This window comes from Cetorhinus maximus, chromosome 18, assembly GCF_964194155.1.
Source record: "Cetorhinus maximus chromosome 18, sCetMax3.hap1.1, whole genome shotgun sequence".
NCBI lineage: Eukaryota > Metazoa > Chordata > Chondrichthyes > Lamniformes > Cetorhinidae > Cetorhinus > Cetorhinus maximus.
In genome coordinates, this window is record NC_135896.1 from 40089873 (window position 1) to 40102332 (window position 12460).

At 42.1% G+C, this 12460-nt stretch overlaps 1 protein-coding gene across 1 annotated transcript in view; it reads left to right on the plus strand.

Annotated features, from left to right (window-relative positions):
• The window catches only part of LOC144693089 (60 kDa lysophospholipase-like), a 126191-nt gene that overhangs the window by 101162 nt on the left and 12569 nt on the right, over nt 1-12460 (plus strand). Inside the window, 1 exon segment of the mRNA XM_078562473.1 lies at nt 10914-11000. Within this exon segment, the coding sequence (XP_078418599.1) occupies nt 10914-11000 (87 nt within the window).

The window sequence follows — 12460 nt, forward strand, 5'->3', positions numbered from 1 at the left end:
ATGTGATGGATTCCATCTCGAGTTCTAAGCATGGCATTGAGAGCACAGTCAGGTTAGGTCACCAGCACTTGAAAGGGTGCTTCAGTGACATCTGCCCAATGAAATACCTTGTACCAAACCACCCAAAAAATCTTTGGGCAAGAAATTGGACTTCTTAAATCCCTTTTTTGAGGGGAGTGAGTGCCTTTATAACTCCAAAATGGCATCTGCTGTACCTGTGCGCATGCGTGACGTGAACCACACCAGTTGCCATATTGGTGCAGACATTAGCAAGCATGCAGTGAATGAGCGTCAGAAGTATGCAGAGCAATCACATCATGCTGCCACTGATTTGACACCAATGGTGCCAATTTGAAGGCCTTCCCTTAACCTCAGACAGCTGAACATTTGTTTAACAGCATGAAGCAACCCACCAGAACTATTTGAAGGCGTCTTCAACTACATATAGGATTCATTGCTGGTTGTTTCAGTCAGGTTTTTGTTTTGATTTTACAAATGTTAGCTGTTTTCTGTAATTGTTTCAATTTGCAAAGATGCGTCAGGAAGTGGTGTGGCAAATGCTGAAGAACTTTTTGCAGACTTCAAGGCTTCTGCGCAAGTCAGTTTCTCCCAGACGTGCAATATTTCCCTTTGAATACAGCATGATCACAAGAATGAATAGAGTCCACGCAGAGTGGGACAAGCTGGGAGGAGAGGGAGAAGGACCTGCAGGAGGAGGACAAATCCACCCAGGGTATTCAGGGAATAATTCCCCTATGTAAATCTCAATGAGGAGCTGAAACATCTGCATATAAGAATGCCCTCACTGAAATCTGCCACCTACTTCAGCCACAACCGCATACTCAGCAGGGCAAGAATCACATTGCCAGTGGCTGTGAAGGGGATCATGGCAATGAACTTATAGGTCTGGTTGCTTTCAGGCTCGAGCTGGAACTACTTGCAAAATCTAGCAGTTTGCCATCCCCTGTTGCATAAGGGAGGTCATTTGGGGCTCTCTAGTCAAAGAGAATTAACCATCTCTTTTGCCGGAGTCAAGCAGGCAGAGCATCAAAGCGACTTCACAAGGATAGCAGGCCTTTGCATTGAGGCAGGGTACCATTGGCTGTATGCTTATCGCTTTGTGGAGACTGCATGTCAACTGTATCCTCTACCTCAACTAAAAGAAATTGCACTTCCTCAGCCAGGTGGCATGTGACCACAGGCAGTGAATCATGCAAATCAATGCCTGGTATCCTGGCAATTGTCATGATGCGGCAGTCCATTGTGCCACCTGTACATGAGCTGGGGCTTCCTACAAGCTCTTTTGCACACTGTAATCTGAAGCCGTAATGCAGCTTTCTGAACTTCCTTTGCAACACCCAGGCATTCGATGACTGCTGCTTGCGCTGCCTCATGATTGGGCTCACGAGCGTCTGCATGGAGTTGGCCACTACTTCCATGCTGCAAAGAATATGCTCCAAGCATTGCAGAAAACTCTGTGCCAAGTTGATACTGGAGTCCTCCATACTTCTTGATAGTAACTGTAGGCTTTCTAGCAAGCTTCTGAAAGAGCCAAGCATTCCACTGTGTACAGCCATCTTCTGTAGGTTGCTCCCATCAAAGTCCTCAACTGAGTTCTGCAGCCTAACTCCTGTGCAACTATGCCCTCTGGAAAGCTGGCACCTGTGGTATCCTTCACCGCTGCCTGGTTGAAGGCCAGTTGTGTTCAGCATCTCTCTACAAGCAGATTCCACCTCTAAACTATCCAATAGTATAAGCAGAGTGTCAGTATCTGAGCTGGAGGTTATGATTGTGAATGAAGTGATGGTACGGTGTTTTCATTACCTCCTTCTTGGTGTTCCTCCACTGCCTGACCACATTGGAGCTCTTGGATATCCGAAAGGAAATAGGTGCAAAGGTACAGCTGTTGTGTGGGTAAGAACATAAGAAAAAGGAGCAGGAGTAGGCCATTCGGCCCCTCAAGCCTGCCCCGCCATTCAATAAGACCATGGCTGATCTGCCTCAGGCCTCAACTCATCTTTCGTGCTAGCTCCTCATAGCCCTCAACTCCCTGATATTTCAAAAAACTATCTACCTCCTCTTTAAATACTTTCAGTGATCTATCCTCCACAACTCTCTGGGGTAGAGAATTCCAGACATTCACTACTCTCTGAGAGAAGAAATTCCTTTGTATTTCAGTTTTAAATGAGAGTTACAGAATAAGTGGACAATGTCTCCTAGTTTGAGATTCCCCCACTAGTGGAAACATCATCTCAACATCTACCCTGTAAAGCCCCCTCGGAATCCTGTATGTTTCAATAAGATTACCCCTCATTCTTATAAAGTCTAATGAATAAAGGCCTAACCTGTTTAGCCGTTCTTGATAAGTCAACCTCGTCATCCCAGGAATCAGCCTAATGAATCTCTTTTAAGCTGCCCTCCAATTCCAGTATATCCTTCCTTAAATATGGGGACCAAAACTGTACACAGTACTCCAGGTGCAGCCTCACCCACGCCCTATACAGTTGTAACAAGCCTTCCTTATTTTTAAACTCCAATCCCTAGCAATACAGGCCAAAATTCCATTTGCCGCCTTAATTACTTGCTGCACCTGCATGCTAACTTCTTGTGTTTCATGCACAAGAACACCCAGATCCCCCTCTGCTGCACATTTTTGGAGACTCTCCATTTAAGTAATAGTCTGCCTTTTGATTCTACTGAAGTGCAAGACTTCACACTTCCCTACATTAAACACCATCTGCCAAGTTTTTTGCCCACTTTCTCAACCTATCTGTATCCCCTTGTAGATTCCTTATGTCCTCATCACAACATGCCCTCCCACCTATTTTTGTATCGTCAGCAAATTTGGATACATTACACTCTGCCCCTCCCTCCAAGTCATTAATGTAGATAGTAAATAATTGAGGCCCTAGGACTGATCCTTGTGGCACTCCACTAGTTACATTTTTCCAACCTGAAAAAGACTCATTAATCCCGACTCTGTCTTCTGTGTATTAACCAATCCTCAATCCGTGCTAATACATTACCTCCAATACCGTGAGCTCCTATCTTGTGCAATAACCTTTATGTGGCACCTTATCGAATGCCTTCTGGAAATCCAAATACACTACACCTACTGCTTCCCCTTTATCAACTCTGCTTGTTATACCCTCAAAGAACTTGGGCAAATTTGTCAAACATGATTTCCCTTTCACAAAACCATGCTGACTGTGTTTGATTGTGTTAAGCTTTCATAAATGTCCTGCTATTTCTTCCTTAATAATGGACTCTAGCATTTTCCCAACAACAGATGTTAGGCTGACTGGCCTATAGTTTCTTTTTGTCTCCCTCCCTTCTTGAATAGGGGCGTCATATTAGCGGTTTTCCAATCCGCTGGGACCCTCCTGGAATCCAGAGAGTTCTGGAATATTTTGACCAATGCCTCCACTATGTCTGCAGCCACTTCCTTTAAAACCCTTGGATGCAGGCCATCAGGTCCTGGTGAATTGTCTGCCTTTGGTCCCATTGGTTTGTCAAATACTTTGTCCCTCGTGATCGAGACCATTACAAGATCTTTCCTCCCATTAGCTACTTGCCTATCTGATATCTTTGGGATGTTTATAGTGTCCTCCACCGTGAAGACCGATGCAAAATATTGGTTTAAATTATCTGCCATTTCCCTATTCCCCATTATCAATTCTCCAGTCGCATCCTCCAAGGGTCCCACGTTCACTTTAGCCACTCTTTTTATTCATCAGTAGAAGCTCTTGCTGTTTGTTTTTATATTTCTTGCCAATTTACTTTTATAATCAGCTTTCTCCCTCTTTATTAGCTTTTTAGTTATCCGCTGCTGGTTCCTAAAACAAAATTCCCAATCCTCTGGTCGGCCACTATTTTTTGCCACTTTGTATGCCTTCGTTTTTGATTGGATACTCTCCTTGACCACCTTTGTTAACCACGAGTGGTTCATCCTTCTCATCAAGTCCTTGTTTTTGACCGGGATAAATTTTTGCTGAGCTTTATGAAATTTCTGCTTAAATGTCTGCCACTGCTCATCCACTGACCTTCCCCTTAGACTATTTTCCCAGCCCACTTTAGACAACTCTTCCTTCATACCTCTAGGTACCCTTATTTAAGTTGAGGGACACTGGTTTGAGACCTGAATTGCTCGCCCTCAAACTGAATTTGAAATTCCACCATGTTGTGATTGCTACCCCCTAGAGGATGCTTAACTACGATATTTCTTCCTAACCCCACCTCATTGCACATTACTGGATCGAAAATAGCTTGTTCCCGCATAGGTTCTGCAACATATTGCTCTTAGAAACAATTCCTGATGCACTATACAAATTTGTCCTCCATGTTACCCCTGCCAATCTGATTTGTCCAGTCAATATGCAGATTCAAATCACCCATGATAAATGTAACACCCTTCTTTACATGCCTCCATTATTTGCCAATTTATACTTCCTCCTACAGTGAGGCAAGGAGAGTCCAAGGGAGAGGTGCATGCTTACATTGTCTGCCAGCTTGTAAATCAGAAGAGAGTGTTGGATGAGAGGAAAATGGGATGCGAGGAGGAGGATTAAGTTTGAGGATGGTCATCCTCACTGGTCACTGTCTCAGAAATGACTTCAATAATGACCAGCACCTCCTGCTCCATAGGGATTAGGACATGCAAACCTGCATGCCTGCATTTAGCTTCTGTTGCCTCGGGTTGTGTGCCATCTTTTCCTGCAAGGGAGAGGGAAGTCTGTCAGTGAATGCCAGCACCTATCTCAGCCAGAATGCACCTCCCTTTAAGAGCTACAGACCAGCTTTAAACTGTGTAAGCTACATTTAAGTAGTGCTGGCCACATGTAATATCCATCCCCCACCCCACGCTCTGGTGAGCCATCCAGCCAATGAACAGTACAGTTAGCACTGGATGGACGTGCAGATTATTCAAATGAGCAGGCAGCATGAAGTTGTGATCAACGAAAGCAGGATACTCATACATCCAATTTAGTCCCCTTTAGATACTTGCTACAGGATACTTTACCCTTGTCACAGAGCCTCTTGGAGCTGTCCATAGCCTTGAATGGAGCTCTGAGCTGATGAGAATACTATTGAGACCTTATGTGGTAGGATTGGATGAAATCCTGGGAAAGTCCAGGAAGTTGCCCAGCCACCCCCTATGAAATATGGTGACATATTAACAGGGGGATGCCATTCTAATCTGTTCTGCCATTTAATTATATTTTTGGATGATCTGGATCTTAATTTCAGCTAGCCCCCTTGGATCCATAATGCTTATAACCCTTACCTTACAAAAACCTACCAACCTCAGGTTAGAAATTTTCAATCGATCTAGCTTTTCCTACTTTCCTACCATCCCCCTCCCTTCCCACCATCCCTAAACACACACACCCATACAATCAAAACATATGCGACACACACACACTTTGGAGCCATTGGGATAGAATTTTTGCATAAGATCAGAGGAAATGCCAGGGACACTTGTAAATTTCAGTCAAAGTTATGATGGGAGGTCAAACGATTATTTGTTATGGAATCCAAATTCAGGGATGGATGTACTATTTCTAAAATAATCCAAAATTCTTCTTTGAAGAACCCTGTTGCTTGTATTTTTACTGGGAAAGACAGCTCAGGAAAAGCATTGGTATCCTATGTTAAATTGATGTTTATTCTTTTTGGCAGAATTTTTGACAGGAGGGATTCTCCCTTCTCACTAAGATGCTAACATTGCCTGAGTTGGTAACACTGATCAGAAGATCATAGGTTCAAACCCTACTGCAAAGATTTGGACACAAAGTTTAGGTTAACACGTCAGTGCAATACTGAGGGAGTGCTGCATTTCCCTACATTATAATAGTCATTACGTTTCAAAACAATTCCTTGGCTGTAACACGCTTGGGACACATCCTGAGGTCGTGAAAAGCCCTATTTAAGTGGAAGTCATTTGCGCTCTTTGCCAAACAATGAAGCAATTCATCCATAACCATATTGTCTTAACTCTGTGCCTATCAATTCATGCCCAACTCGTTTAACCATTGTCCTTTGATCTCTTTAAGCCCTTCAATCTCTCTCAATTTTATTATTGTTGTGTATATAGATTGGTTTTTGTCCTAGAGTCCAATTTGTCAAGTGAAAAGTCCTAGTGTGTGTGTGCAGGATTGTGGTAAAACAGTTATGCTTGGATGCACTGTATTAGGTGCTTTACTCTTGTATGCACCTATTAGAAGGCTGAGTGACTTAACATACAAAGAGTTGTTTATGTTGCTTTTATCTGTAATTGTTTTCTTGGCTAATGATATGGACGAGTGTTCTCCAATCACAAATTCTCTCTAACCTCGGCCTGGGTAGAACCCTCTTCCTTTGTAAAGACACATGCAAAGTACTCGTTTAATACCTCCGCTACTCCTGCCTCCACATGCAAGTCTCTTCTTATCCCTAATCGGCGTGACCCTTTCTTTTACCACCTTTTTATTATTTACATGCTTATAGAAGACCATGGGATTCCCTTTTATGTTTGCTAGTCTCTCTTCATGCTCCCTCCCTCCTTGCTTTTCTTAATTTTTTCACAGGAAGCAGAGAGTAGGCATAAATGGGCCTTTTTCGGATTGGCAAGATGTAACAAGTGGTGTGCCACAGGGATCAGTGCCGGGACCTCAACTGTTTACAATTTACATAAATGACTTGGATGAAGGGATTGAAGGGATGGTTGCCGAATTTGCACAAAGATAGGTAGGAAAGTAAGTTGTGAAGAGAACAAAAGGAGGCTACAAAAAGATATAGGTTGGTTAAGTGAGTGGGAAAAGATCTGGCAAATGGAGTATAATGTGGGAAACTGTGAAATTGTCCATTTTAGCAGGAAGAATAAAAGAGAAGCATATTATCTAAATGGTGAGAGATTGCAGAGCTCTGAGGTGCAGAGAGATCTGGGTGTCCTACATGAATCACAAAAGGCTAGTATGCATGTACAGCAAGTAATTAGGAAAGCTAATAGAATGTTATTGTTTATTGCAAGGGGAATTGAATACAAAAGTCGGGAGGCACATCTGGAGTAGTGTGTACAGTATTGGTCACTTTATTTTAGGAAGGATGTGAATGCGTTGGGAGCAGTTCAGAGAAGGTTTACCAGACTAATGCCTGGAATGGGTGGGTTGTCTTATGAGGAAAGGTTGGACAGACTAGGCTTGTATCCGCTGGAGTTTAGAGTAAGAGGCGACTTGATTGAAACATATGAGATCCTGAGGGGTTTTGACCGTGAGAGGATGTTTCCTCTTGTGGAAAAATCTAGAACTAGGGGTCACTGTTTAAAATTAAGGGTCACCCATTTAAAACAGAGATGAGATGACATTTTTTCACTCAGAGGGTCGCGGGTCTTTGGAGCTCTATTCCTGAAAAGGTGGTAGAAACAGAGTCTTTAAGTAGTTTTAAGGCAGAGGTGGATAGATTCTTGGTAAGCAAGGGGGTGATAGGTTATCAGGGGTAGGTGAGATGCAGATTTGAGGTTACTATCAGATCAGCCACGATCTTATTAAATGGCGGAGCAGGCTTAAGGGGATGAATGGCCTACTCCTGCTCCTTATTTTATTGTATGTTCATACCTGCCACTCAAATAGCTGATTCTACTCAAAATGCAGGAGTAAAGTTACACACAAGGTTCTTAACTACAGAGAAAAAAATCAAAATCATGCACCAGTTTTAAAAAAAAACTACTGCCAGGGAGTGTGGCATGTTGCAACTGTGGGTTAACAGATTGCAGGCTTGGACCTTCATTACTCCACATGCGACACTTTCAATCCCAACTGTGCTACTATGGGGTAGAATTGAATGAAGATCAGGCATTTTTTTCACTGAGGAAATGGGGAAAGAAGGGATGAAGCACTGTACCTAATTAAATAGCTGTACGTCTAATTGTACTTTAATTCTACTCTCATCATTAAAAAAATTGACAGAAGAGCCAGAAACAGACACAGAAAATTTACAGCATAGCAGGAGGCCATTCAACCCAACCTGATTTTGACAGCCAAAAAATGTGTGATTCAACCCATTCACACTTTCCAATGCTTGGTCCCTGGCCCTGCAAGTTATGGTATTTCAAGTGGATACCCAATAATGTTTTCAATGTGATAAAGATTTCTGTCTCTACCACTTTTTCAGGCAGTCAGTTCCATATCCCATCCCATCTGAGTGGAAAAGTTTCTCCTCATCTCCCATTTAATCCATTCACTAAGTACTTTAAATCTATACCCTCTGCTAATGGAAATAGGTCCTCCTTATCCTTTCAATTATGTTTGTAGCATACATCAGATTCTAAAGTTCTTGCTGCCTTAATGCTGCTCCACTTGAAACTGAAAGTGATTTTGCGAGAGACATGGGCAATTTTGAAAATGGAGAGGACTGCCAATCACGGGTTATAATTTACTGTAAATTACTGGAATCCCCAAATATTCTCTCTCTTTTTATTCCCAATTGCAAAAGGTGGAGGTCTTGCAGCTCAGTTGGTAACACTTGTCCTCTGACCCAGAAGGCCCTGGGTTCAGGTTCCACTCCGGGAATTGATGGCCATGGAAGGGGTTCATGATGCCATTCAACATATTGTTATTCAGTCTGCAAATGTTTCCAACTTTCCACACCACTCTCCAAGGGGAGAAAAGAATGTGAGGATGCACAAAACAGACAAACGTTGTAAAATATTCATTAGTTCAGGTTTGGTTTAAAGAATCATTTTCCCCTTTTTTGCAGTTGGAAAGATATAGCTGAATGGTTGTTAATGAGTTTCCAACTATTTTGATTGGGAAATTGTGAACAACTGGGGAGAGCATCTTATTGAAAGCGTGAAGCCAGATCAGAATGATTTCTTATGAGCTCAAGTGTTTTTGCCATAAGAAAACTTTTTAATTTATGCTTTTAATTACATTAACAAAGGACTTTCCAGCCTCCCTCCTAAATGGTGCCAGTTACCAATTTACAGGTACTTCCGGCAAACATTTTGGAAAATTAAATTGTTGATTTAATTTTCATACAGTTTTATGTTTAGTGTGTTTGTGAGGTGAGGGGAAAGAAGGGGATCAAAACTTAACTGCTATGAACTTGCATGAATAAAGTATGTGTTAAATCAGCCGTGATTCCATCAGTGAGCAACAACAACACAGAGGCCTATGGATCAAAGTAAATTCATCCTCAGGCCGCATCAGAATGGAATCAGGAAAGTTACAGGCGCCAGTTAGGTACCCAGATGCTGCTTGCCCATTGGAGCCATATGAATTTTGGCTCATACCGAGTCCCACAGATAACTCAAAGAGAGGGAGAGAGGCAATCAGGCGCAGCTGAGGTAGGGCTGGTAGCAACCCACATTGTTTTATGAATGTAAGAGGAGCACCTATTCCTTCTGAATCTATAAAATATTATTACGATCCATGTAGAGACCGATAAGTTAAAGACATTTGTACTTCCAGTTAATAACTGAACGGATGATACAACAAGATTTAACGCTTTAAGATGTTCACTGTAACAAACAAACTAAAAGTACTATTAACTAAACACTATTTTGGGAGGCAACTTATACTTCAAACTACAGAACAGAACTTTTAACACAACTGAAAAAAACACTATCAGGTATACGTTACACTGTCCTTTAAATAGACATTTAATTCTCCCTGAACCAATCCAGAAATGATTCTTAGCTCCTCGGGGCTTATTTCCAATTGTTTCCTTTCCCAACCCGGAAATTTTTGACAGCAGAACTGTCGTTCAGGGTACGAGTTTTCCTGGAGACTTCTCCCGGCTAAAACTAGGCAAATCTTCCCCATGAATTTGGTCTTTCCAATCTGAGGGTGAGATGTCACCCACATTGCTGCATGATGAACCATAGACACTTTTTTGGTCTATAGCTGTGCTCTCTCCTCCAGACTTTGGTGGACCAGAGGTCTGTGATATTCAGTGATACTTTAGGAAAGCCTGTGACCCAATATCAAAATGGCTTTCGCTGTACCCTTCCCATTTCATAAGTCCAACTCCACCGCAACAGGAATTACATGAGCCTGAATCCAGGGTAAAGATGCTGAATAGCTATCCTTGAGACCCCAACTCTCGTCTATCTTGAAATAAATGGGTAGTTTAAAGCACAACTGTTTACAACTTGACATTCTCAACACTTTTATGTGTCTTTGGAGACTCAGTCTAGCCACTAGCACACAGGCTGCTGCCATTGTTAACACCTTGCACCACCTTCCCAGTAAAACAATCTGGGCCCCCTTTAATCTCTTACAGTCAAACCGCCCAGGCTTGCTGTGAGGCAGACCCCAGAACAGTTCTCATAACCCCCTTCATTTTACCTTAACTTAAAGACACGGTCCCAAAACACATCAATCGTACACACCTCATAATTGTAACAATACAAAAGTAGTTTTATGGCTTGTTTTAAGCAGCCACCAGCAGTCCCTTTAAGGACCACTTGTTGGGCAGCTCAAGACCCAGAAATATTAGCTGGAGCTTGTCTATCACAAGCACTGACAGGGCAAATAAGTTTCGAAGTTCAGAACTGAAATGAATACAGGAGGTGCTCAGGTGGTGGCCTGGGTGTCTAAAACAAAAAAGGGTCCTGACCAATTTAGCAACAGCCCAAACTCCCAAGCAGATCAGGCATGAATTTCTGCACTTCTAGCCTGGTTATCCAATACCAGTTTTAGGCCCATAAAATGGAGGCAACAATTTAAAATCTATACACCAAAGGTTCCAGATACAATTCTCTGGTGAAAGGAGAGGTAAATACAGTAGATTTTTAATCTTATGCTGACAGACCTTACTGAATGAGAACTTCCTACCCCCAGGGTTTCTGATGTTTCAGGTTAATAAAGCATCAGTTCTGCTATACTTTTGTTTTGCTTCTCAATTGCCACAGTGACTCTGTTTCCCTTTTGCAGGCGCATTGAGATCATCAAGTTATTACGGCAGACTGGCGCCCATTTCTCAAACAATGAGATTGTAGATGTGGGAACTGACTTGTGCAGGTAAAATTTCTCATATGTCATGTGCCTAAAGGAGCTTGATTTACAACATTATTCACTGCACGCAATGTCCACAGGTACACTTGAGGCCTTCAGTGACCAGTGGGTACTATACAGACTGGAGATTGTAACAGTTAGTGTGAATAATATTATTTAAGTTATACGTTTTCTTTGTTTTTAAGTTTTATACAACTTGTGCCCCATTAAAAAGGAGGCAATTTTGTTATCATAAAAGCCAAATCCTGTGGATGCTGGAAATCTGAAATAAAAACCAAAGGTGCTAGAAAAACTCAGCAGGTCTGGCAGCATCTGTGGAGAGAGAAACAGCGTTAACGTTTCAAGTCCAATATGACTCTTCGGAACTGAAGAAAGGCAGATGTGTGATGGGTTTTATGCTGTTTGTAAAGAGGGAGCCTTTTGTTAGTTAGTTCCATTTCATGGCACTGAAGTACCTCCTGCCAATCTGTGTCAAGTGGTGACAGCAGTGTAACCAGCATTTTCTGAAGGCAACGCTGGTGGCCACTAAGGAAATACTTTTGAGAGATCAGGAGGAACAAGAATGTCCCTGCTGGCTCCAGAAAAATATCTTGACCTGCTGCCGGCCTGAGCTGGACCACACCCCCTCCCCCCGCCCTGCCTATTCCTGGATCATCTATAATGGATGGAATTTCAAAGCTTTCTGGCCAATGCAGTGCAGTTACTCGCTGCCCGAACTAGCTTTAATCGGCAGGGCCTGGAGTGGGTACTTTGACTTAGTTTGAGAAATATTGAGGATTAGCTGAATTAAAAATAAGATCGGGACATGTCAAACGTTGGACTTTCTCTTGCCAGAAAGGTGCTCTCTGATCCCAGCCAGTTTCCCAGTCTCTATCATCTGCATCATTTGAGCAAATTCTCTGACCACCAGGAATTCTACCTGGAACTGAGGTGAAAAACTGCTGCAACTGGCCTCAGGACACTATGCACCAAATCTGAAATGAACTGAACTTTAATCGTATCCCGTTGTAGTCATCTGAATGGAAAGGCTTTGAAAGGATGGCCAAAAAATAAATAAACAGGAACAGCTGGGAACTCACTTGCACTTCTAGCTGATCCTGATACGATTATTATGCTCCAGAACGGTAGCCGTGACAACTGTTACCATAGTTTTGCTAGTATTGGATCTTTTTTGTGCTTTGTGACACATCTATATCTTTTTTTTTCCAGAGTTATTGGCTACACTCTGATTTCATCTTTTCCTATCAGATTGTTTGTTTTAACTGCCTTCTAATGAATTATCTTAATGATATTGAAGTTTATTTTTAAATATCACAGATTGATGTCTTTTGTGATAACTAAAATGTAATTGAATCATCACAAAGAGAACATTGCTTCAATGTGCAGAGCATTATCTGTTATATCTATCATATGTATTCTATCAAATGATAAAACAATTCTGATATCTTTTACTCTGACATTCATAT